This window comes from Delphinus delphis, chromosome X, assembly GCF_949987515.2.
Source record: "Delphinus delphis chromosome X, mDelDel1.2, whole genome shotgun sequence".
Classification (NCBI taxonomy): domain Eukaryota; kingdom Metazoa; phylum Chordata; class Mammalia; order Artiodactyla; family Delphinidae; genus Delphinus; species Delphinus delphis.
This window is the reverse complement of record NC_082704.1, coordinates 15922169-15949947: the sequence shown is the minus strand read 5'-3', so window position 1 is coordinate 15949947 and position 27779 is coordinate 15922169. Positions and strand designations below refer to the sequence as shown.

At 38.0% G+C, this 27779-nt stretch overlaps 1 protein-coding gene across 5 annotated transcripts in view; it reads right to left on the bottom strand.

The window, feature by feature from the left end:
- Positions 1 to 27779, bottom strand: part of MBNL3 (muscleblind like splicing regulator 3) — a 124708-nt gene that overhangs the window by 56000 nt on the left and 40929 nt on the right. For 4 of the 5 annotated variants that reach the window (XR_009518055.1, XM_060003029.1, XM_060003030.1 and 1 more), the window contains exon 2: positions 12009 to 12910. Coding sequence is in view for 4 of the 5 variants with exons in the window: in XM_060003029.1 (XP_059859012.1) it covers positions 12009 to 12185 (177 nt within the window). In the remaining variant the exon portion in view is untranslated. Of the gene's footprint in view, positions 1 to 12008; positions 12995 to 27779 lie in introns of those variants that run through there. The other variant, XM_060003028.1, reaches the window with a different exon arrangement.

Below are 27779 nucleotides of genomic sequence, written 5' to 3'. Positions count from 1 at the left end.
ATTGCATTTACTTGTCATGTTTATTTAGTCTCCTCCAATCTGTGACAGTTTCTCAGTCTTTCCTCATCTCTTGGTCCATTTTCTCCTCCCTCCCTTTCTTGACTGACAGTTAGTAGAGAAGTGTGTTACCCATCACTTCTAAGATGGACACTTCCACATTTTGACAGCTTGGATATTGGGATGATCCTTACCATCAATGGTATGTTGAGGAGATGTTGAATAAATGAAGAAGATATTTATCGATTTTCACAAGAGGAAAACTTTACAGCACAGAAACCCAGCAGACACCATCTTTATCAGGTGATTAAGGTTAACATGAGAGAGAAGATACATCAACATCAAGTACCCTCGAATATGACGCACATCATTTCTATGGTTTTCTTGCCAAAAATGCATGACCTCAGTCAAATCATGAGAATGCATTTGACAAACCCAAACTGAGAGGCATTCGACAAAATAACTGACCAGTACTCATCCAAAGTGTCAGGGTCATGAAAGACAAGGAAAGGCTGAGGAACTGTCACAGACTGGAGGAGACTAAATAAACATGACAAGTAAATGCAATGTGGGGTCCTGGAGCAGAGAAAGGACATTAGAGGGAAAATTGGTGAAATTCAAATAAGGTCTCTAGTTTACTTAATGGTATTGAACTAGAGTTATTTCCTGGTTTTGATAACTGTGCTATGTATGGTATGTAAGTTGTTGACATTACAGGAAGCTGGGTGAAGGGTATGCAGGAACTCCTTGTACTATTTTTGCAACTTTTCTGTAAGCCTAAAATTATTTCAAAATAAAAAGTTTAACAAGTGAGGCTGAGCTATCAATATGTATTTCATTGGGTACTGACTGTAATTCCATTTTTCTTTCAAAAGAGATTTTTGAAATGTCCAAAATAGCATTGACTTTTACCAGTCAAAGATACATCCTTTTTAAGGTCAATAATAGAAGATAGAGATCCTTAAGTAAAATGTTATTTTCCTTGAGTCTCAGGATGACAGGTGCTGTCTATGTATCTTTATAATACAGGCAGACCCCTCTGATCAAGCTCATAAATGATTCTAAATCTTGCATAATTCAGCAACCCTTGGGATTATGTTGCTAGGAGTCTTCTGCTCCCAGTAAGTTTTCCCTTAGCAAGCAGGGATGAGGTAAATATTCACTCAAAAATAATCAAATTTTAAACTGGTGAAAACTGCTGTGACTAGTGATACTAGTACAGAATATACTGGTAACTCAGGACAAATTGACCTACAAGGATAGATTCACACCCATACGTCTATAAAACCAGTTTCACTTGCCAAAATATTATTATGCTTGCGATCATATGTGATGTTTGAAGACATAGTATGGGGCTGTTTTGTGTTTTCCTCACCCAGTCCTCTGACCATGCCTGCTGCTAAGGCCCTTGCCAGGAGATTTTTGTCACAAAACTACCCAAGGTGGTGAGTGCAGTGGGCAGATGTGATGGGTGTTGATCTTTCATAATTAAATAATGACAGCATTTATATCCTCCCTAGATAACAAGTGGCAGGTATCACAGTGCTTCAAGTATGGAGAAGAAGGTTTAAGACACATGAAATTGCTGAAGCAGAATACATGAAGACAATATTGGCTATGAAAACAATCACAGATTCTAGTATTTTCAGTATTTTCTAGTATTTTCAGGAATGATCTTTTGTTAAAGTCAAGGGACAGTCGCTAAAAATACCAACCTAGATCAATTGCAAACTGTAATATCAAGAAATTGGCACAGAATGGGTGAAGCAATACTTTGGAGAGAAATTCTGAAATAAATTGTGCCAAGCCGACTAGGCAATTGAGTCAAAAAACAGCTGCATATCAACATGACACAAGACTCTTTTACGTAGCTGGAAGTTAATCTATGGGCTGTGCTATCTAGATCTCTATCTGAAGATGGTGCAAACTTCATCCCTGAACACTCAACATTCATGGAGTGATGGGCACAGCACTTCAGCACAATGCACAATTAGCCATCAAGCTTGCCCTCCTTATTTTCATAACATTCCCTCATTATAAGGTGAGTATAGGATATTGTTAACTATTGTGCCTATTACGAAGGCAAAGAACCATCACCATCTGGTAGAGTACCTAGCGCTAATGGAATCCTTATAAAAACAACAAAAACAAAAGCAGCTGCCCAAAACTCATCAAGTGATTGCTTGTTATTTAACCACTCATGGAAGAAGAAACAGTGCACAGATACATCTCAAAAGTGTTTCAAGCACAGAAACTCAAAGTGGGTAGCAAATGCTGCAATAACCATCGAGGTATGTTATTTTGTTATTTGTGTATTATAGATATGATAGTAGTACAACCCACGTAGGTCAACTATTGTCAACTTGGTATAGTTTTCATGCTTATCATGGATAAGGAATAATATAAGAGAACTACAAAGCTTTTATGCAGACGTGGAACTGTGATGCATGTGCTATCTAAATGACTAATTAATTGTTTGAAAGGCAATGTATGTTTCAAATACTAAGATTTTCATTAAAATTTGAGGATGTAAGGATTATGTAAATCATCTTTATCTTGTGCGACTGGTCATCAAGATTTTAACATATGAAAAATTATTTTAAAAACACTGGATATACTGAGTAGACAGTGTATTTAAATAATTAAGTGGCTTATTACTATTCATTGGCCATTATCTATTTAGTCTCTGAATTAAACATTTTCCAAGCTTTAAAGTGGTAGTGCAGTATGCATTTTGTTAACAATCATGTTCCATATTACTTTTTCAAAATGTTTCCATTATGGCATTCTTTTGCCTTTAAATGGGAGAACTGATCTGAAGTATATCAATGATTAGTAATATCACACATCTCTTTCCGCCAGACACCTGAAAAGACAGAATTTACAAAGCCTGCAAGGAACTCTATATCTAAGAGTAAGCCATAAAAACAGTGATACTTTGCTTGAAGAACTAACATCACACTCATGGCAACTGGATGTGGGCATGTCCATTTGAAACATTAATGTGTAGTTTTAGATAATAAAACCCTAACTAAATAGAACTGTTTTGAAGAACTCCTAAAATAAGCATCTTAGTTAATAGTAAGAAGATAACTTTTCATTTAATTCACTTTTTTTTGGGGGGGGGGGCCACGTTATGCGGCTTGCAGGATCTTCCCCAACCAGGGACTAAACCCGGGGCCATGGAGTCAAAGCGCCGATTCCTAACCACTGGACTGCCAGGGAAGTCCTTAATTCACTTTTATAGTGATACATGGCTTTTCATTTATGTTATCTCATTGGAATCTCCACAATATTCATGGAAGTTAGGTAGAGAAGAATTACCCATGCATTACAGATGAAGCAACTCAAGCTCTGTCAGATTAAGTAGCTAAAGTCAAAAACAGTAGTGGGGCTGGGACTCCTGAAACAAGATCTGTAAAGTGACTAGTGCAGTGCTGGACACTCTATATGAACTGGCTAAAAGACATCTCCTTTTTTCCCCCTTAAACTAGTCCAGTGCTCTTTTCCATTTAAGGCACTGCACAGTCCTTGATTTAAGTAATACACAGAAGATTTAAATAATACATAAAATAATTGTAGATGAAACCTGAATGAAAATGAAATAAAGAAAACAGAATAAGCCCTTTAGTTATAATATCTGCTACAAAAAAGAGCAATTCAGACATTTTCAATGTTAGGAATTGCCATTATCTTTATAACTAGTTCCCATTCTTGAACTGGAATGGTCTGCAACAAAAACTAGCAACCATGAAATAAGCAAAAGTAACTACTTAAGTAGGATATCACGATAACATGTTTTCTGAATAAATGATCACAGGAAGGAATACATCTCTATTAGCCAAAGCAGCCATAAATAAAAATGTGAATGAGGTAAAATTGGTCATGATGAGGATAAAACAATATCAAGAAATTGAGGCTTGGTTGGGCAAGATGGTGGAAGAGTAAGACGCAGAGATCACCTTCTTCCCCACAGATACACCAGAAATACATCTACACGTGGAACAACTCCTACAGAACACCTACTGAACACTGGCAGAAGACCTCAGACCTCCCAAAAGGCAAGAAACCCCCCACGTACCTGGGTAGGGCAAAAGAAAAAATAATAAACAGAGACAAAAGGATAGGGAAGGGACCTGCACCAGTGGGAGGGAGCTGTGAAGGAGGAACGGTTTCCACACACTAGAAGCCCCTTCGCGGGCAGAGACTGCGGGTGGCGGAAGGGGGAAAGCTTCAGAGCCGCGGAGGAGAGCGCAGCCACAGGGGTGCAGAGGGCAAAGCGGAGAGACTCCCGCACAGAGGATCGGTGCCGACCGGCACTCACCAGCCCGAGAGGCTTGTCTGATCACCCGCCGGGGCGGGCGGGGCTGGGAGCTGAGGCTCGGGCTTCGGTCGGAGCGCAGGGAGAGGACTGGGGTTGGCGGCTTGAACACAGCCTGCAGGGGGTTAGTGCACCACGCCTAGCCGGGAGGGAGTCCGGGAAAAAGTCTGGATCTGCCGAAGAGGCAAGAGACTTTTTCTTCCCACTTCGTTTCCTGGTGCGCGAGGAGAGGGGATTAAGAGCGCCGCTTAAAGGAGCTCCAGAGACGGGTGCGAGCCACGGCTAAAAGCGCGGACCCCAAAGACGGGCAGGGGACGCTAAGGCTGCTGCTGCCGCCACCGAGAAGCCTGTGTGCGAGCACAGGTCACTATCCACACCTCCCCTCCCGGGAGCCTGTGCAGCCCGCCACTGCCAGGGTCCCGGGATCCAGGGACAACTTCCCCGGGAGAACACACGGCGCGCCTCAGTCTGGTACAATGTCATGCTGGCCTCTGCCGCCGCAGGCTCGCCCTGCAGTACGTGCCCCTTCCTCCCCCCGGCCTGAGTCAGCCAGAGACCCCAAATCAGCGGCTCCTTTAACCCCGTCCTGTCCGAGCGAAGAACAGACGCCCTCCAGCGACCTACACGCAGAGGCGGGGCCAAATCCAAAGCTGAGCCCTGGGAGCTGTGAGAACAAAGAAGAGAAAGGGAAATCTCTCCCAGCAGCCTCAGGAGCAGCGGATTAAACCTCCACAATCAACTTGATGTACCCTGCATCTGTGGAATACATGAATAGACAACCAATCATCCCAAATTGAGGAGGTGGACTTTGAGAGCAAGATTTATGATTTTTTCCCCTTTTCCTCTTTCTGTGAGTGTGTAGGTGTATGCTTCTGTGTGAGATTTTGTCTGTATAGCTTTGCTTCCACCATTTGTCCTAGGGTTCTATCCATCCGTTTTGTTTGTTTGTTTGTTTTTCTCTTAATAATTATTTTATTTTAATAACTTTATTATAGTTTAACTTACTTTATTTTACCTTATCTTCTTTCTTTCTTTTTTCCTTCCTTCCCTCCTTCCTTCCTCCCTCCCTCCCTCCATCCTTTCTTTCTTTCTTTCTCCTTCTACTAATTCTTTCTTTCTACTGTTTCTCCCTTTTATTCTGAGCCATGTGGATGAAAGGATCTTAGTGCTGCAGCCAGGAGTCAGTGCTGTGCCTCTGAGGCGGGAGAGCCAACTTCAGGACACTGGTCCACAAGAGACCTCCCAGCTCCACATAATATCAAATGGCAAAAATCTCCCAGAGATCTCCATCTCAACACCAGCACTCAGCTTCACTCAACGACCAGCAAGATACAGTGCTGGACATCCTATGCCAAACAACTAGCAAGACAGGAACACAACCCCACCCATTAGCAGAGAGGCTGCCTAAAATCATAATAAGTCCACAGACACCCCAAAACACACCACTAGACGTGGACCTGCCCACCAGAAGGACAAGATCATGCATCATCCAACAGAACACAGGCACTAGTCCCCTCCACCAGGAAGCCTACACAACCCACTGAACCAAACTTAGCCACTGGGGACAGACACCAAAAAACAACGGGAACTACGAACCTACAGCCTGCAAAAAGGAGACCCCAAACACAGTAAGATAAGCAAAATGAGAAGACAGAAAAACACACGGTAGATGAAGGAGCAAGATAAAAACCCACCAGACCTAACAAATGAAGAGGAAATAGGAAGTCCACCTGAAAAAGAATTCAGAATAATGATAGTAAAGATGATCCAAAATCTTGGAAATAGAATAGACAAAATGCAAGAAACATTTAACAAGGACCTAGAAGAACTAAAGATGAAACAAACAACAATGAACAGCACAATAAATGAAATTAAAAATACTCTAGATGTGATCAAGAGCAGAATAACTGAGGCAGAAGAACGGATAAGTGACCTGGAAAATAAAATAGTAGAAATAACTACTGCAGAGCAGAATAAAGAAAACAGAATGAAAAGAACTGAGGACAGTCTCAGAGACCTCTGGGACAACATTAAAGGCACCAACATTCGAATTATAGGGGTTCCAGAAGAAGAGAAAAAGAAAGGGACTGAGAAAATATCTGAAGAGATTATAGTTGAAAACTTCCGTAATATGGGAAAGAAATAGTTAATCAAGTCTAGGAAGCACAGAGAGTCCCATACAGGATAAAGCCAAGGAGAAATACGCCAAGACACATATTAATCAAACTGTCAAAAATGAAATACAAAGAAAACATATTAAAAGCAGCAAGGGAAAAACAACAAATAACACACAAGGGAATCCCCATAAGGTTAACAGCTGATCTTTCAGCAGAAACTCTGCAAGCCAGAAGGGACTGGCAGGACATATTTAAAGTGATGAAGGAGAAAAACCTGTAACCAAGATTACTCTACCCAGCATGGATCTCATTCAGATTTGATGGAGAAATTAAAACCTTTACAGACAAGCAAAAGCTGAGAGAGTTCAGCACCACCAAACCAGCTCTACAACAACTGCTAAAGGAACTTCTCTAGGCAAGAAACACAAGAGAAGGAAAAGACCTACAATAATGAACCCAAAACAATTAAGAAAATGGGAAAAGGAACATACATATCGATAATTACCTTAAATGTACATGGACTAAATGCTCCCACCAAAAGACACAGATTGGCTGAATGGATACAAAAACAAGACACATATATTTGCTGTCTACAAGAGACCCACTTCAGACCTAGAGACACATACAGACTGAAACTGAGGGGATGGAAAAATATATTTCATGCAAATGGAAACCAAAAGAAAGCTGCAGTAGCAATTCTCACATCAGACAAAATAGACTTTAAAATAAAGACTATTGGAAGAGACAAAGAAGGACACTACATAATGATCAAGGGATCGATCCAAGAAGATATAGCAAGTGTAAATATTTATGCATCCAACATAGGAGCACCTCAATACATAAGGCAAGTGCTAACAGCCATAAAAGGGGAAATGGACAGTAACACATTCATAGTAGGGGACTTTAACACCCCATTTTCACCAATGGACAGATCATCCAAAATGAAAATAAATAAGGAAACACAAGCTTTAAATGATACATTAAACAAGATGGACTTAACTGATATTCATAGGACATTCCATCCAAAAACAACAGAATACACATTTTTCTCAAGTGTTCATGGAACATTCTCCAGGATAGATCATATCTTGCGTCACAAATCAAGCCTTGGTAAATATAAGAAAACTGAAATTGTATCAAGTATCTTTTCCGACTGCAACGCTATGAGACTAGACATCAATTACAGGAAAAGACCTGTAAAAAATACAAACACATGGAGGCTAAACAATACACTACTTAATAACAAAGTGATCACTGAAGAAATCAAAGAGGAAATAAAAAAATACCTAGAAACAAATGACAACGGAGACATGACGACCTAAAATCTATGGGATGAGCAAAAGCAGTTCTAAAAGGGAAGTTTATAGCAATACAAGCCCACCTTAAGAAACAGGAAACATCTTGAATAAACAACCTAACCTTGCACCTAAAACAATTAGAGAAAGAAGAACAAAAAAACCCCCGAAGTTAGCAGAAGGAAAGAAATCATAAAAATCAGATCAGAAGTAAATGGAAAAGAAATGAAGGAAACAATAGCAAAGATCAATAAAACTAAAAGCTGGTTCTTTGAGAAGATAAACAAAATAGATAAACCATTAGCCAGACTCATCAAGAAAAAAAGGGAGAAGACTCAAATCAATACAATTAGAAATGAAAAGGGAGAAGTAACAAGTGACACTGCAGAAATACAAAAGATTATGAGAGATTACTACAAGCAACTCTATGCCAATAAAATGGACAACCTGGAAGAACTGGACAAATTCTTAGAAATGCACAACCTGCCAAGACTGAATCAGGAAGACATAGAAAATAAGAACAGACCAGTCACAAGCACTGAAATTGAAACTATGATTTAAAATCTTCCAACAAACAAAAGCCCAGGACCAGATGGCTTCACAGGAGAATTCTATCAAACATTTAGAGAAGAGCTAACACCTATCCTTCTCAAACTCTTCTACAATACAGCAGAGGGAGGAACACTCCCAAACTCATTCTACGAGGCCACCATCACCCTGATACCAAAACCAGACAAGGATGTCACACAGAAAGAAAACTACAGGCCAATATCACTGATGAACATAGATGCAAAAGTCCTCAACAAAATACTAGCAAACAGAATACAACAGCACATTAAACGGATCATACACCATGATCAAGTGGGGTTTATTCCAGGAATGCAAGGATTCTTCAATATACACAAATCAATCAACGTGATACACCATATCAACAAATTGAAGGAGAAAAACCATATGATCATCTCCATAGATGCAGAAAAAGCTTTCGACAAAATTCAACACCCATTTATGATAAAAACCCTCCAGAAAGCAGGCATGGAGGGAACTTTCCTCAACATAATAAAGGCCATATATGACAAACCCACAGCCAACATTGTCCTCAATGGTGAAAAACTGAAAGCATTTCCACTAAGATCAGGAACAAGACAAGGTTGCCCACTCTCACCACTATTATTCAACATAGTTTTGGAAGTTTTAGCCACAGCAATCAGAGAAGAAAAGGAAATAAAAGGAATCCAAATTGGAAAAGAAGAAGTAAAGCTGTCACTGTTTGCAGATGACATGACACTATACATAGAGAATCCTAAAGATGCTACCAAAAAACTACTAGAGCTAATCAATGAATTTGGTAAAGTGGCAGGATACAAAATTAATGCCCAGAAATCTCTGGCATTCCTATACACTAATGATGAAAAATCTGAAAGTGAAATCAAGAAAACACTCCCATTTACCATTGCAACAAAAAGAATAAAATACCTAGGAATAAACCTACCTAAGGAGACAAAAGACCTGTATGCAGAAAATTATAAGACACTGATGAAAGAAATTAAAGTTGATACAAATAGATGGAGAGATATACCATGTTCTTGGATTGGAAGAATCAACATTGTGAAAATGACTCTACTACCCAAAGAAATCTACAGATTCAATGCAATCCCTATCCAACTACCACTGGCACTTTTAACAGAACTAGAACAAAAAATTTCACAATTTGTATGGAAACACAAAAGACCCCGAATAGCCAAAGCAATCTTGAGAATGAAAAACAGAGCTGGAGGAATCAGGCTCCGTGACTTCAGACTATACTACAAAGCTACAGTAATCAGGACAGTATGGTACTGGTGCAAAAACAGAAAGATAGATCAATGGAACAGGATAGAAAGCCCAGAGATAAACCCACGCACATATGGTCACCTTATCTTTGATAAAGGAGGCAGGAATGTACAGTGGAGAAAGGACAGCCTCTTCAATAAGTGGTGCTGGGAAAACTGGACAGGTACATGTAAAATATGAGATTAGATCACTCCCTAACACCATACACAAAAATAAGCTCAAAATGAATTAAAGACCTAAATGTAAGGCCAGAAACTATCAAACTCTTAGAGGAAAACATAGGCAGGACACTCTATGACATAAATCACAGCAAGATCCTTTTTGACCCACCTCCTAGAGAAATGGAAATAAAAACAAAAATAAACAAATGGGACCTAATGAAACCTCAAAGCTTTTGCACAGCAAAGGAAACCGTAAACAAGATGAAGAGACAACCCTCAGAATGGGAGAAAATATTTGCAAATGAAGCAACTGACAAAGGATTAATCTCCAAAATTTATAAGCAGCTCATGCAGCTCAATAACAAAAAAACAAACAACCCAATCCAAAAATGGGCAGAAGACCTAAATAGACATTTCTCCAAAGAAGATATACAGACTGCCAACAAACACATGAAAGAATTCTCAACATCACTAATCATTAGAGAAATGCAAATCAAGACTACAATGAGATATCATCTCACACCAGTCAGAATGGCCATCATCAAAAAATCTAGAAACAATAAACGCTGGAGAGGGTGTGGAGAAAAGGGAACCCTCTTGCACTGTTGGTGGGAATGTAAATTGATACAGCCACTGCGGAGAACAGTATGGAGGTTCCTGAAAAAACTACAAATAGAAGTATCATATGACCCAGCAATCCCACTACTGGGCATATACCCTGAGAAAAACAATTCAAAAAGAGTCATGTACCAAAATGTTCATTGCAGCTCTATTTACAATAGCCTGGAGATGGAAACAACCTAAGTGCCCATCTTCGGATGAATGGATAAAGAAGGTGTGGCACATATATACAACAGAATATTACTCAGCCATAAAAAGAAACGAAATTGAGCTATTTGTAATGAGGTGGATGGACCTAGAGTCTGTCATACAGAGTGAAGTAAGTCAGAAAGAGAAAGACAAATACTGTATGCTAACACATATATATGGAATTTAAGAAAAAAAATGTCACGTAGAACCTAGGGGTAAGACAGGAATAAAGACACAGACCTACTAGAGAATGGACTTGAGGATATGGGGAGGGGGAAGGGTAAACTGTGACAAAGCGAGCGAGGGAGGCATGGGCATATATACACTACCAAACGTAAGGTAGATAGCTAGTGGGAAGCAGCCGCATAGCACAGGGAGATAAGCTCGGTGCTTTGTGACCGCCTGGAGGGGTGGGATAGGGAGGCTAGGAGGGAGGGAGATGAAAGAGGGAAGAGATATGGGAACATATGTATATATATAACTGATTCATTTTTTTGTAAAGCAGAAACTAACACACCATTGTAAAGCAATTATACTCCAATAAAGATGTTAAAAAAAAAAGAAATTGAAACAGTTATTAAGGTCAATTCATTCCCCCCCATATCCATTTTAACATATTTTGAAAAGAAATCTAAAATGAATCACAGCAAATCTTACTAATTCAACCAGGAATCTATTATCATTTTTTACTCCTATGCTTTAATTTGTACGTTTATGCTTAATTTAAGGATAACCATGGATAAAACATGAAAATCAGTGCATTTTTCATTCTGCAATCATATATGTTCTATTCTACATAATATCTCACCTGTCCTCATATTTTGTTTATACTCATGTACATAATATTCAGGTTTGATGACCTTGGCAATAGACCTTTCCTTATAAAATGTGCTCACAAATATGAAATTGGTCAATCAGTTGCTCAGGAAGAAAATTACATGAACCTAGTTTTGTAGCAAATATGTTTAAGTTAAAGGTTCAAAATATTCTTTAACTAAGAAAATTCAAAATGCCATCATTTTCCTCCTGGATGGTGAGATTTTCACCTTATACTTTCTCTGTCTGACTTTATTTATCCTCTGATTGGTCCCTGCCAAGTATATTTTGATAATATAGATAATAAGCTATATTTCAGTGAAGGACTTCTCTATGTTGAGGACTATGACCACTGTATTAAAATCTAAATAATATACACAGACGTAAAGTACAGCAAGGCTACAACTTCTCACTCCTACAAAAATTCTTGAATTTTTTTTTATTTAAGTCTATCTATCTCGGTCAGTGAGTTTTGATTGGTGAGCTTTAGTCTGGCTTAGTTCTACAAAGTCTACATCCTGTCTTAACAAACAAACAAACTTACTGCTTTCATGCTATCATTAACTTGACTAATTTCAAGGCACAACATATTTCAAAAAAAACCCAGAGAAATCAACAAGTTTCAATTAAAAATGATGTGCATTTAGATGAGACTCACCTTTAAAGAATCAAAACAAGCCATCACACGACCATTTTCCACATGGCAAACTCTTGGCGGATGGGCAAACTTGCAATCTGCATCAGCTCGAGAGCAGGTTCCTCTCTGAAATTCTCTACAGACTTCCAAAGTCAGCCACTTGGTATCACGAACCAGGGCAACATTGACAGCCGTCATATTGAAAGCAAAGTTAAAATCAAGTGCACCCTCTCTACAACACTATTACTGCTGTTGTTGAAAGGTTAAAAATAAATTCAAGCTAAATGTGAAGAGATAACTGGTTGCTTTGGTGAAAGGTTTCTTTGTTAGCACTTAAGTTTTCATTTAAGTCAAATTTGGTGGTCTAGTCAAACAAAAAGCCCACTATAAAATAAAAATTGTATCAGAATAACTAAAAATCAAATTAGAGACCAACTCCTAAGAAGGCAGCCGTCAAGGTTAAGATATTGAGTGCTTTATTTTTTTCCTCTGCTGAAGTTACTTCAAATAACTGGCAGAGTTTCAAAAGGATTCTGTGCTCTCCAGTTGATATTTTCAATTATTCTCGCAAAAAGCATATGCTGCTGGCTGCCTGTCAATGTGTGGAATGGTCTCAAGTCAAGGGGAGAAAAGTTTTTTTACCTATCTCTTGGCTTTAAAGATTAATAGGATGTTACAACTGCAATTTTTTTTTTGTTTTTGCTGCAAAATCGGGAGGAGGAAAAATGACTATGAAAATTGAGAATCAAAGAAAAAAAGAATGAACGAGTTGCTGAGAATGAACTACAAGCACACCAGGGATTTTTTGCAGGGGCGGGGCGAGGAGAGGTGGCAGTGATGGTGGTAGGGAGAGGGGTTTATAAAGAGGCAGCTCGAAAGTGGAATCCAATCAGCAGTTTTCAGAAAAGGCACTTTCCAGAAACCTGCAAAAAATAAAATAAAATAAAATAAAATTAGCTAATATAACACATTGCTTCCGTTTTAAACTCTAGATTTGGAAAAGTAGTAATATATCCTCTTTAAAACAGGAAGCATCTAGATACTGACAGTGCAACGTAGGAGACAGTCAGCCATTGTCAATAAAAAGGGCATTTCCCAGTGTAGAACTGTACAAAGTAAAAGGAAGCAACCACTTCGATTTACTGTTGAAATACAAGACTGGGCAACAACCCAATTAAAAAGAAAAAAAAGATTATTTCATTTTGGTCTGTTTGGGGGCAGAAATTCATTCAGGGGTCCACTGCACAGAAAGAGCCAGAGCCTGACATGTCAGCGCTTTATGTAGTCATGATCCACCTGTGTGTCTTCAGGTTTTAGAGGCTACCAAAGACCTGCCATTAAACTGGCTTTACTATGATCTGATCGAAGGCTTGATGATCTGCTCTCAAAATCCAGAAAACAGAAATTGCTAGGAAAATTTAAGATGCTCCAAGAGGTAACTGTGTATTTGAAATGTAATTGTTGATGATCACACAAAACAGATATGACATAACTAGCTGGAGACCCACTGCAAATGAGGTAGGGGAGAGACTGTGAAATGTAAAATGTGCTTCAGATCAAGAAAGAAATCCTTTGAAAAGATGCTGGATTTTTTTTTTCTGTGTATGCTCTATTAGTTCTTAGTTTTTATGAAGGGATATTGGAACAACTCAGAAGGAGGTTTCAGCATGGACAAATAAGTGAGACCGAAAGCACTGTTCATACACTGGTCATACATTAAATACTGTGCAGCTTTAGGGTTTGTACTTTAAACCAGTGTCGACCAGCAACAATTTCTAGGAACTCAGCTGAGAAGATAGATTAAATGTTAATTTATTGGCATTATGCCATGAACACATACCAAAATAACAGGGATTTTCTAAAGCAAAAGTAAGCTCTGAGTATCAGACAAATCAACTAATTGTTAACTTCATCAAAAAAGTAGAATTAAAGTTCTTGAAAACACTTCATTTACTTTTTTAAACAGTTTCTTCAATAATTTTACAGAATCTGAATTTTTGCTTTATTCTTTCCGCATTCAAGATGAAACTCAATATCACCTAATTTTTCAGATACCATTAGGAAATTAAGTATATAGAAAATTCATGCAGGCTTATCCATTTAAGAGCAAAACGTGTTTCTCTAAGTCATTCTTCATGGAAATATTTCTAAAATGTATTATATGTAGCTTTGCCTTCTTAAAAAATACTGAACATAATTGGGCTCTGGTTGAAGACTTGGGGTCATAAAATGCCCTGGGAAGTATTATAGTTCTCTTTCAGTGGCAGATTGTTAATTGTCACTTCTACTGTCACTTCCCTTCCTGCCACAATATCTGCCACGGTGGATTGTCCAGCTCCTTTCTGGAATACATAATAGCTAATCATGAGCGTTGAATAAGAGTTAGTTACTCACTGTATGAGGGGCCTGCGGGCAAAGTGCAGGGCTTTCATGCAGAAGGTCTGTGACTACTCTTACTGGTTTGGAAACCCTTTTGCAATATGTTCCATTCAGGACCACGTTCTAGAGGGTTAAGGTTGCCAGGTGAATGACCTCTAAAAATATTTAAAATATATATCTATTTTAAACAGCCAGATGGGGGAAATGCAAATGAAAATCACAGTGTGATACCACTTCACACCCATTAGGATAGCTACAATAAAAAAGAAAAATTGGAGGGGTTTCCCTGGTGGCGCAGTGGTTGACAGTCTGCCTGCCGATGCAGGGGACACGGGTTCGTGTCCTGGTCCGGGAAGATCCCACATGCCGCGGAGCGGCTGTGCCCGTGAGCCATGGACACTGAGCCTGCGCATCTGGACCCCCTGTGCTCCGCAACGGGAGAGGCCACAACAGTGAGAGGCCCGCATACCGCAAAAAATAAGAAAAAAAAAAAAGAAAAATTGGAGAAATTGAAACTATCGTACATTGCTGGTGGGAATGTAAAATAGTGCAGCTGCTGCAGCAGTTTAAGAGTTCCTCAAAATGTTAAGCAGTTACCATATGACCTAGCAGTTCCATGCCTAGGTATATACCCAAAAAAATTGAAAGCAGGATCTCGAAGACATATGTGTACACTCATGTTCATAGCAGCACTATTCACAATCGCCAAGAGGTAGAAACAATCCAAGTGTCCATCAGCGGATGAGTGGATACACAAAATGTGATACGTCAACACAATGAAATATTACTCTACCATAAAAAGGAATAAAGTACTGACACATGCCACAACACGAATGAACCCCCCAAAAATGATGCTAAGTGGAAGAAGCCAGTCACAGCGGCCACATATTGTATGGTTCCATTTATATTAAATATCCAGAATAGGTAACTCCGTAGAGTCAGAAAGCAAATTAGTGGTTGTGAGGGCCTGGGGAAGGGGAGAAAGTGGAGCAACTGCTGAATGTGTATGGGGTCTCCTTTGGGGGTGACGAAAATATTCTGGAATTAGACAGTGGTGATGGTTGCACAATGTTTTGAATATACCAAAGCCCATTCACTAAACTGTATACTTTAAATGAGTGAATTGGATAATATGTGAATTATATATCAATAAAGCTATTTTTTAAGTCTAAAGAGACATGACAACAACAACAAAAAAAGCTTCATAAGTGATGGAATTGGCTACCCCAATCTTTTCTTTCTTAGATTCTTCTTAGACACACATTCTTCTAAGTAGTGTTCTGAAGTTGAATTTCAAGAGTAAATTCATTTCCACGCTTGTATTATAGAAAGTACTCTAATAAAAGAGTATGTTCTGTGAGTTTGTAAGTTTAGATTTAAAGATATATTCAAATTTAATCCTATAACTAAATTACATGGGCTGCCTGAACACATTTGAAAGAAAAATAATGAAAAAGAAATATATATATAATGGGTTTTTTCCTCAGAACATAAACGGTGAGTGAGGGTCTGGAGAAAGATTTCTCTACAGAGGTCTATCAGTATAGAAACAAATAATAAATTTGAATTTTAAACTTTTACAAATGAAAAAATACAAACAGGAATTGAACTCTGGCCCTGCATTTTATGTAAGACAGGGGGAATGGGAGAAGGAATTTTCTTCATTTTTAAAATTGACCTGTAACCTCTGATGGGACCCTGGCCAGCTCCTCAAAACAGTTCTAGCCAGCGCATATCTGCATGTCTTCCTTCAAACTGGAACTATTTTTGGTGCTGGCACAGAAGAAGCTAGGTGCAACAACTAAAAAGAGCTGGTGTGACAGTGGAGAGATGTTCCGTCCTGCCGTGCCGCTCATCTCTGTATAAAAGACGGGGAGGGGGGTCCATTTTAAAGATCAACTTTGTTTGGGGGACAATACAACTTTATCTTCACTACTTTAGACTTGAGTAATAGGAATACGAGTTTGTTTTTCATGATTTATAGTCCTCTAATGTAGAACATGAAAAGTTACCGATTCTTAGTACATTTGTACTTGTATGGTATTCGCAGCTTGCAAGTGTTTTTATTTCATTGATCTTTGGAGCTCTAAAAAATACTCTAAACCATGGGTGATAACCCAAAAAGACCAATGAAGGAAATGAAGCTCAAGGAAGCTAAATTACTTATCTGAAGTTACAAAGCCTTAAGTGGTAGAACCATGGCTCCAGGCAAGATCCTCTGACTCTAAATGTCATGCTTAGATCCTGGCAGAGAAATGTAGCAGTGATCATTTCTTATCTCTTGTCTCTCTTGGGAATCTTAAACAACGAAAGCCAGTCATTTGTGTGTAGTACTTATGATTCCTTCTCAAAATTATGTTCATGCCTGTTGCAGTGCCATCTTCATAATATTCCTGTGTTGTGCTGCACCAACATTTATCCACATCCACTATATGCCAAGCACCGTTCTAGATGTGGAACAAGACTGATAAGGTCCCTGCTGTCGTAGAACTTCCCATGCTCATTTAAATAGAGAAGAAACCAAAGGCATAGCAAAGAGAAATGATTATGAGAGTTTATGAAGGGGTGGAAGCAGACTCTAGGTATTCTGATTCCAACACAGGTCTCTCATTCTCCCATGAATGGTACACCAAGCACTCTAACTTAACAATACTCTTAAACACACACTCAAACACTATTGCATAGAAACAAGTCACTAAAAGGAACACCCCAGAAATTACCACACCAAGTCTTACTGCTCTCCGGACTCCTCTTGAAGACAGTACTATTGTTCCCATTTTACAGTGGGGAAACAGAGGTGGAGAAGGGTTAAGTCTTGCACAACTTCATGTAGCTCCCCTCAAGCCATGGTTCAAACTCAGGCAGTCTGCGACCAGAGCCCACCTTCTTAGTCATGTCATGATACCGTGTCTCCCTTATGGCACGGATCACATTCTTATTATAGTCCCTTAAGTTTTCTCCCTTATCAGACTGTAAATTCCACAAAAGTAGAGATCATGTTTTACTTAGTTTTGCTGACTCTACCTTCTCATTGGAAGTTAGAGCATGACAGCATTTCTCAGGATTCTTACTTCGAAAGGTCAAAGATTAAATGGTAACTTAACCCTTCCAAGCAAGGATTTTTGTCAGTTGGGCATCCTCTAGGCTGGCTGAGCTTTGGCCACCTCTGTCAGTTTCACATCTATCAGATCTGTAAAGCTGAGTATTTTCTCATAATTCTAGCTTTCAAATTGAAATGTTAATACCTGCAATTCTTGATATATAGAGCACTCAGTTTCGATAAAGAATGGTCTATTCCTGTTCTTTTGGTAACAGCAAGATCTTATCTTGGATTTAGAGTAAAAATATGAGATAACCAAACGACTTTTCTCTATATCTTTGGATAGTAGGTTAATTTTTGGAATGTTTTTGCCCAAGAATCAGTGTGATGAAACTGAACTGGGAGTGGGGTGAAGGAGATTTCACTTTGAGCCACAGGAAGAAACAAGAAACATCCCCAAAGTACATATTTTTCCTTGAAAGTAAAAGAGTTATTTTTGAATTTTAATTAATGCTCCTTTACAAAAATTCTATATTAGATATAACATAAGGAAAATAAAAAATGTTTTTACTTCAAGAAAACAATCCCTTTTAAAAATCACATTAAAAACACTTAGGAATAAACCTGACCAAGGAAGTTAAAAGACTTATATGCTGAGAACTATAAAACATTGATAAAGGGAATTGAAGATGATTTAAAGAAATGGAAAGATATCCCATGTTCTTGGACTGGAAGAATTAATCTTGTTAAAATGACCATACTACCCAAAGAAATCTACAGATTTAATGTGATCCCTATCAAAATATCCATGACATTTTTCACAGAACTGGAACAAATAATCCTAAAATTCATATGGAACCATAAAAGACCCTAAATTGCCAAAGCAATCCTGAGGAAAAAGAACAAAGCAGGAGGCATCGTTCTCCCTGACTTTAGGCTATACTATAAAGCTACAGTAATCAAAAAGCATGATATTGACACAAAAAACAGACATATGGATCAATGGAACAGAATAGAGCCCAGAAATAAACCGACACACTTACAGTCAATTAATTTTTGACAAAGGAGGCAAGAATATACAATGGCGAGAAGACAGTCTCATTGCAGCACCATTTGCAATAGCCAAGACATGGAAACAATCCAAGTGCCCATCAACTGATGACTGGACAAAGAAAATGTGGGGTGTGTGTGTGTGTGTGTATATATATATATATATAATGGAATACTACTGAGCCATAAAAAAGAATGAAATATACCCCTTTGCAGCAACATGGATGGACCCAGGGAATAGCATATTAAGTGAAATATCAGACAGAGAAAGACAAATATCATATGATATCACTTATATGTGGAATCTAAAATATGATACAAATGAACTTCTTATTTACAAAACAGAACCAGACTCACAGACACAGAAAAAAAACTTATGGTTACCAAAGGGGAAAGGGAGGGGGAGAGAGAAATTAGGAGTTTGGGGTTAGCAGATACAAACTACTATATATAAAACAGATAAACACAAGGTCCTACTCTATAGCATAGCGAACTATATCTAATATCTTATAGTAAGCTATAGTGGAAAAGAATATATACACACACACACCTGAATCACCTTGCTGTACACCAGAAACGAACACAACATTGTAAATCAGCTATACTTCAATTTAAAAAAAGTTTTTACTTTAAAATTACATACACACTAGATTCATTATTAAGTAGATTATCTATATTTTTAAGGATTCAAACATTTTCTCATGGAGTTGTTCTTGATGGTAAAACAAAATAAATAAATATTTTCTACTGATATAATGGAAATAGTACCTTGTTCCAGAGTGGCTTGCAAGGCCACTGCCAGCAGTTACTTTTGTCCCACTTTTTCTTACACTTTCCTCGTCTCCTCCTTTCTTTTGCCTTCCCTTCACAAGCCAGCACATAACATAGAAACATTGCCAGTGTCTGGTCCAGAAGATCACAAAGACGCTCTTTGGCACCTAAAGCAATATCTGAAGAGGCATTTCTTTAAATGTATTTATCGACCTCCGGAATAAACAATGAAAACAATGTTTTCTTTCTTTCCATTTTAAGCTTTCCTTACATCTGTATTACCACAAGGAATTCCTTGTGGCCATTTATTTTGGCTCTACGAATATATGACACGCCTGCTACATGCTGCTTGAATTGGCAGGCTAACAAGGCTTAAAAGCTTACAAGTTTTCTAATTTGCTTCCAGTTCTATTTCCCTCACATATTTAGCTTAGTGGTCCACCAATCCAGTTCTTTAAGGCATATGAGAGGTCCTCAGCACTGTAGATGGAAGCCATGATTTCACAAGCATCCTATAGAAAACTGAGTTTTATGTCTGAAAAAAATAAGTGTGAAAATAAGGACATTTCACCTATGTGCAGAACTTTTTCATTAAGCTTTTCTTTTAAGTTTCATTGAATTTTTTTCACAATATTCCCAGGGTAACAAATTTATCTTTTACAAAAAGCAGGTAAATCAAGTTATTCTGTTTCATAAAGCAATTAAAAGACCCACCTCAGTGCATATATATGGTCATAAAAAGAAAAAAAAACAGGTGCTACCCTGTCTCTTTCAAACATAGCTCTAGCAACAAATGTGATTGGTTTTGTTAGTCAGAGGAGTTCATCTTTTTTTAAAAAAAAGATATATCTCTTTTAAAATAATATATGAAATTATGAGAACTTGCTAATAAATGCCATTTAAATATTTTAAACTAATCCAATTTAATATAAAAACAACCCAAAACCTGGATTCTGCACACAGTTGTTATCAAACAACACTGGTTAATTGCTTGCTTATGTCCATGGGACAGAAATCCCAGGGCCATTAAAAGATCACCAAAAAACTGGATTTAAAATTGAAGACAGTAGGAACTTAACATATTTGGCAATTTAAGTCCTATAATGCTCAAGCATTTGAGATGAGAGAAATACAAAATGTCACAAGACATTGCATTTAATATATGCAGGGTGATTTTGCTGAAGATTCATTCAACAAATATTTATTGGGCATCTAATATGACCTAGGCACTGATCTAGGTGCTGGGGATGCAAAGTTGAACAAGAAGATTAAATCCCTGTCCTGAGAATCATACATTCAATTGGTTGGCCACGAATGGGGATGGGGGGGTGGCAAAAATAAATAAAAAATCATATCCGTCATTCATTTTATCCATTTAACAAATACCTATTATGATTCCCTAAAATTCAAGCCAATGAGGTCTTTAAAAATGTTCATGTGGAATAACAAATGTTGGTGAGGATGTGAAGGAAAGGGAACCCTTGTACACTGTTGGTGGGAGCGTAAATTGGTGCAGCCACTATGGAGAACAGTACAAAGGTTCCTCAAAAAACTAAAAACAGAACTACCATATGATTCAGCAATCCCACTCCTGGGCATATATCCCAAGAAATGAAAACACTAATTTGAAAAGATACATGCACCCCAATGTTCAGAGGAGCATTATTTATAATAGCCAAGATATGGAAGCAACCTAAGTGTCCATCAACAGATGAATGGATAAAGAAGATATAGTATACAATATACAATGGAATACTACTCAGCCATAAAAAGAATGAAATGTTGCCATTTGCAACAACATGGATGGACTTAAAGGGTATTATGCTTGCTGAAATAAGTCAGAGAAAGATAAATACTGTATGTTATCACTTATATGTGGAATTTAAAAAATAAAACACACTAGTGAATGTATCAAAAAAGAAATAGACTCACAGATATATAGAACAAACTAGTGGTTGCCAGTGGGGAGAGGAAAGGGGGGAGGGGCAAGATAAGGGTAGGGGATTAAGAAGTACAAACTATTATGTATAAAATAAGCTACAAGGATATATTGTACAGAACAGGGAATATAGCCAATATTTTATAATATCTATAAACGGAGTATAATCTTTTAAAAATTGTGAATCACTTGTTGTATACCTGAAACTTTTATAATATCGTAAATCAACTATATCTCAATAAATAAACAAATAAAAATGAAAATGTTCACGTGGGAAAGTGTCAGTTAATCAACAAACATTTATTGTGTCCACCAACAATATGCACAGACTTGTGTCACACGCTTCTGGGGAACCAGACGAGCTTTAAAACACTGCCTGTGTACTCAAGAAACCTCTTTTGAGTTGGGGAGACAAGAACAACATAATATGAAATAAAAGCAAACAATGTAGACAATTAAGAGCAAAATTTAGTAACATTAACAACAAATGTGATGAGAGTTCTGAGAAGAGGATGTCACTCAGGCCTGAAGTTGTCAAGGGAGTTTTCCAAGAGGAGAAAGTGGAGCTGGGTCTTAAAGAATGAGAAGGACCTAGGTGAGGATGGAGGGGCAGAGAGACTTCCTGGAAAGAGGAACAGCACGAATGAGGATGAGAAGATTAGGTATCAGGTATTTGTAGGATGGTGAGCACACATGGGCGGGCTAGGATGGCAGGTTCATACTGTGGAAGACAAATCATTTGTGGGTTGTTTCTGAAGATCCTTGAAAATGGCTCAAGGACTGTAATGTTTATTATAGAAATAGGAGCCGCTCTCAAAGATTTTAAGCAGAGTAGAAACTTAGTGGCCATAAATGCAGTATGGTAACAATGATCTGCCCTTGCAAAATTGTTTTATTTAAGGAGCCCACAACACACAATCAGAGCAAAGTTTACACATCTGACATACTCTGGAAGAACAAAAGATGAGAGAGAAGTGGGTGGATGTCAGAGTGTTTCTCTAGTTCACAGGCTCTGTGAGGATAGGACAGGCAGTGATTCAAGTCAGGCTGTCATGAAAAGTGGGTAAAAAAACAAACTGAAAAGTGCAGCTTCTTGCTTTCCTTTTGCTAATTACACATTTATCAATGACCCCCATCATTAAGGACACATAACTGTATTCCTATTTTACGAAGTGACTCAAATGTTTTTCAGTCTTACTCTCTGCAAGGTAAATTCCTTTTAAAAATGTAGTTGAAACGTCAGCAAGAATTTCTTTTCTTCAGTTAGATTTTGCTACAGAACAAGCTCATGCCAGGAGTTAAATTTAGATAGCAACTTTTTGGCTGTAATGGCATCCTGTAAATTCCTGCTACAGGACTTTAACCAGCACCCCAGTGGCTGGAAAGTGTTCGTGCTCCTCCCAAAGTACATACTGAATTGAACTCAATTCAATTTTCAGGGCCAATTTACTCACTGATAAGATTTGGTTGAACATTCACTATTCACCAACACACACACACACAAACACACACACATTGGAAAACAATCATCAGAAGCTATCACAAAATGTTTATTTATCCTTTAAATACTTGAACAGCTCAAGTAACTCTCTAGTCAAATTTGTGAGTCACATAAGTATGACTATTTGTCAGAGAGGTAAACTAAACTAGCATCTAAGTGATTTGATCATGTAAAGGGATTCATCACTGTATCTAGTAAGCATCCAGTGAGGGCTTCCTTACCTGACTTCATCACTGGTATTATGCCCAATAAATTCAGATTCTCAATCTCAGTACAAAGCCTCCAATCCTTATTAGGAGCACTTATAAGACTAGTAAAAGATTGAGGAAAAAAGCTTTATGGCTAAAAAAGTTGGGAGAGGACCAAAGGTACCCTGATTTCAAGGACCAAGTAATTTAATACATCAATGCCAAAAGTTCTAGTAAGACTTGAAGGGAGTTTTCTGGGAAAGTAAATTTCTTAAGCAAGTATACACAAGAGTTCTATCATCTATGTCTGAAGTTACTGTTGCTAGAGGCATTATTTCACATTCATATTATACACAACTGTGACATATCTGTAAGCTAACGGCCTAGAGTTAATTGGAAAGCTGGGTACTTTAGTAAAGAATTATTCATCAAGAAAAAATAGGGAGACGACGCAAAATCAGAAATAAAAGAGTAGATATTACAACTGATGTCACAGAAATACAAAGGATTATGGGAGTACTATGAGGAATTATATGCTAACAAATTGGACAATCTAGAAATACTGGATAAATTCCTAGAAACATACTACCTACTAAGTCCAAATCATGGTGAAATAGAAAACAAGAACAGACCAATAACAAATAAGGTGATCAAATCAGTAATCAAAAGCCTCCCAACAAACAAAAGTCCAGGACCAGATGGCTTCACTGGTGAATTCTACCAAACATTCAAAGAATTAATATCAATCCTTCTCAAACTCTTCCAAAAAAATAGAAGAGAATGGAAGTCTTCCAAACTCATTTCACAAGGCCTGCATTACCCTAATATCAAAACCAGTCAAAAATGCCACAACAGGATTCCCTGGTGGCGCAGTGGTTAAGAATCTGCCTGCCAATGCACGGGACATGGGTTTGAGCACTGGTCCAGGAAGATCCCACATGTCGTGAAGCAACTAAGCCCATGCACCACAACTACTGAAGACCTGTGCTCTAGAGCCCACGTGCCACAACTACTGAAGCCTGTGCGCTTAGAGCCCATGCTCCGCAACAAGAGAAGCCACCACAATGAGAAGCCTGCACACCGCAACAAAGAGTAGCCCCCACTCGCTGCAACTAGAGAAAGCCCATGCACAGCAACATAGACCCAACACAACCAAAACTAACTAACTAACTAAATAAATAAATACATTTTAAAATGCCACAAGGAAAGAAAATTACAGGCCAATTTCCCTGATGAACATAGATACAAAAATTCTCAACAAAATATTAGGAAACTGAATTCAACAATATATTAAAAGGTTCATACTCCAAGATCAAGTGGGATTTATTCCAGGGATGGAAAGATGGTTCAGCATCTGCAAATCAGTCAATGTGGTACACAACATTAACAAAATGAAGGAGCTTCCCTGGTGGCACAGTGGTTGAGAGTCCACCTGCCAATGTGGGGGACACGGGTTCGTGCCCCAGTCCGGGAGGATCCCACGTGCCGTGGAGCGGCTGGGCCCGTGAGCCATGGCTGATGAGCCTGCGCTTCCAGAGCCTGTGCTCCGCAACGGGAGAGGCCACAACAGTGAGAGGCCCGCGTACCGCAAAAAAAGCAAAACTAACAAAAAATGAAGGATAAAAATCATATGATCATCTCAACAAATGCAGAAAAAGCATTTGACAAAATTCAACACCCATTTATGATAAAAACTCTCAACAAAGTGGGTAGAGAGGAACACAGTAAAGGACATATATAACAACTCAATGGTTGAAAGCTTAAAGCTTTTCTGCTAATATCAGGAGCCAGAGAAGGATGCCCATTTTCAGAAACTTTTATTCAACATAGTATTGGGAATCCTACCCAGAGCAATTATTCAAGAAAAAGAAATAAAAGAAATCCAAATTGGATGGGAAGAAGTAAAACAGTCGCTATTTGCAGATGACATGATATTACATATAGAAAACTCTAAAGATTCCATCAGAAAACTCCTAAAACAAATAAGTGGATTCAGTAAAGCTGCAGGATACAGAATCAATACACAAAAGTCTGCTGTGTTTCTATACACTAATAATAAAGTATCAGAAAGAGTAATTAAGAAAACAATCCTAAAGAAGCAGGACACAAAATTAATGAACAGAAATCTCTTGCATTCCTATACACTAACGATGAAAAATGTGAAAGTGAAATTAAGAAAGCACTCCCATTTACCATTGCAACAAAAAGAATAAAATACCTAGGAATAAACCTACCTAAGGAGACAAAAGACCTGTATGCAGAAAATTATAAGACACTGATGAAAGAAATTAAAGTTGATACAAATAGATGGAGAGATATACCATGTTCTTGGATTGGAAGAATCAACATTGTGAAAATGATTCTACTACCCAAAGCAATCTACAGATTCAATGCAATCCTTATCAAACTACCACTGGCATTTTTCACAGAACTAGAACACAATTTGTATGGAAACACAAAAGACCCCGAATAGCCAAAGCAATCTTGAGAACAAAAAACGGAGCTGGAGGAATCAGGCTCCCTGACTTCAGACTATACTACAAAGCTACAGTAATCAAGGCAGTATGGTACTGGCACAAAAACAGAAATATAGATCAATGGAACAGGATAGAAAGCCCAGAGATAAACCCACACACATATGGTCACCTTATCTTTGATAAGGAGGCAAGAATATACAGTGGAGAAAGGACAGCCTCTTCAATAAGTGGTACTGGGAAAACTGGACAGCTACATGTAAAAGAATGAAATTAGAACACTCCCTAACGCCACACACAAAAATAAACTCAAAATGGATTAAAGACCTAAATGTAAGGCCAGACACCATCAAACTCTTAGAGGAAAACATAGGCAGAACACTCTAGGACATAAATCACAGCAAGATCCTTTTTGACCCACCTCCTAGAGAAATGGAAATAAAAACAAAAATAAACAAATGGGGCCTAATGAAACTTCAAAGCTTTTGCACAGCAAAGGAAACCATAAATAAGATGAAAAGACAACCCTCAGAATGGGAGAAAATATTTGCAAATGAAGCAACTGACAAATGAGTAATCTCCAAAACATACAAGCAACTCATGCAGCTCAGTATCAAAAGAACAAACAACCCAATCCAAAACTGGGCAGAAGACCTAAATAGACATTTCTCCAAAGAAGATATACAGATTGCCAACAAACACATGAAAGAATGCTCAACATCATTAATCAGTAGAGAAATGCAAATCAAAACTACAATGAGATATCATCTCACACTGGTCAGAATGGCCATCATCAAAAAATCTACAAACAATAAATGCTGAAGAGGGTGTGGAGAAAAGGGAACCCTCTTGCACTGTTGGTGGGAATGTAAATTGGTACAGCCACTATGGAGAATAGTATGGAGGTTCCTTAAAAAACTAAAAATAGAACTACCATACGACCCAAAAATCCCACTGCTGGGCATATACCCTGAGAAAACCATAATTCAAAAAGAGTCATGTACCAACATGTTCACTGCAGCTCTATTTACAATAGCCAGGACATGGAAGCAACCTAAGTGTCCATCAACAGATGAATGGATAAAGAAGATGTGGCACATATATACAATGGAATATTACTCAGCCATAAAAAGGAATGAAACTGAGCTATTTGTAGTGAGGTGGATGGACCTGGAGACTGTCACACAGAGTAAAGTAAATCAGAACGAGGAAAACAAATACCATATGCTAACACTTATATATGGAATCTAAAAAAGAAAAGAAAAAAATGGTCAGAAGAACCTAGGGGCAAGACGGGAATAAAGATACAGACCTGCTAGAGAATGGACTTGAGGATACAGGGAGGGGGAAGGGTAAGCTGGGACAAAGTGAGAGAGTGGCATGGACATATATACACTTCCAAACGTAAGATGGATAGATAGTGGGAAGCAGCTGCATAGCACATGGAGATCAGTTCAGTGCTCTGTGACCACCAAAGGGGTGGGCTAGGGAGGGTGGGATGGAGGGAGAATCAAAAGGGAAGAGATATGGGGACATATGTATATGCATAACTGATTCACTTTGTTATAAAGCAAAAACTAACACACCATGGCAAAGCAATTATACTCCATTAAAGATGTTTAAAAAAAAAGAAAACAATCCTATTTACCATTGCATCAAAAAGAATAAAATACCTAGGAATAAATTTAACCAAGGAGGTAAAAGACCTATATATTGAAAACTATAAGACATTAATGAAAGAAATTGAAGAAGACAGAAATAAATAAAAAGATATTCTGTGCACATGGATTGAAAGAATTAATATTGTTAAAACGTCCATACTCGCCAAAGCAATATACAGGTTCAATACTATCCCTACCAAAATTCCAATGAGATTTTTTACAAAAATAGAAAAACAGTCCTAAAATTTATATGGAACCATAAAAGACCCCAAATAGCCAAAGCAATCTTGAGAAAGAACAAAGCTGGAGGCACCACACCATGGTCCTTGATTTCAAACTATATTACAAAGCTATAGTAATTAATGGTATTGGCATAAAAACAGATACATAGATCAATGGAATAGAATAGACAGCCCATCAATAAACTCACTCATATATGGTCAGTTAATTTATGACTAAAGAAGCCAAGAATGTACAGTGAGGAAAGGATAGTGTCTTCAATAAACAGTGTTGGGAAAATTGGACAGCCACATGCAAAATAACGAAACTAAACCACTATCTTACACCACACAGAAAAATTAACTCAAAATGGATTAAAGATTTGAGTATAAGACCTGAAACCATAAAACTCCTAGAAGAAAACATAGGTAGTAATAAGCCCCTTGACATAGGTCCTGGCAATGGTTTTTTTGAATCTGACACCAAAAGTGAACGCAACAAAAGCAAAAATAAACAAGTAGGACTACATCGAAATAAAAAGCTTCTGCACAGCAGAGGAAACCACCAATG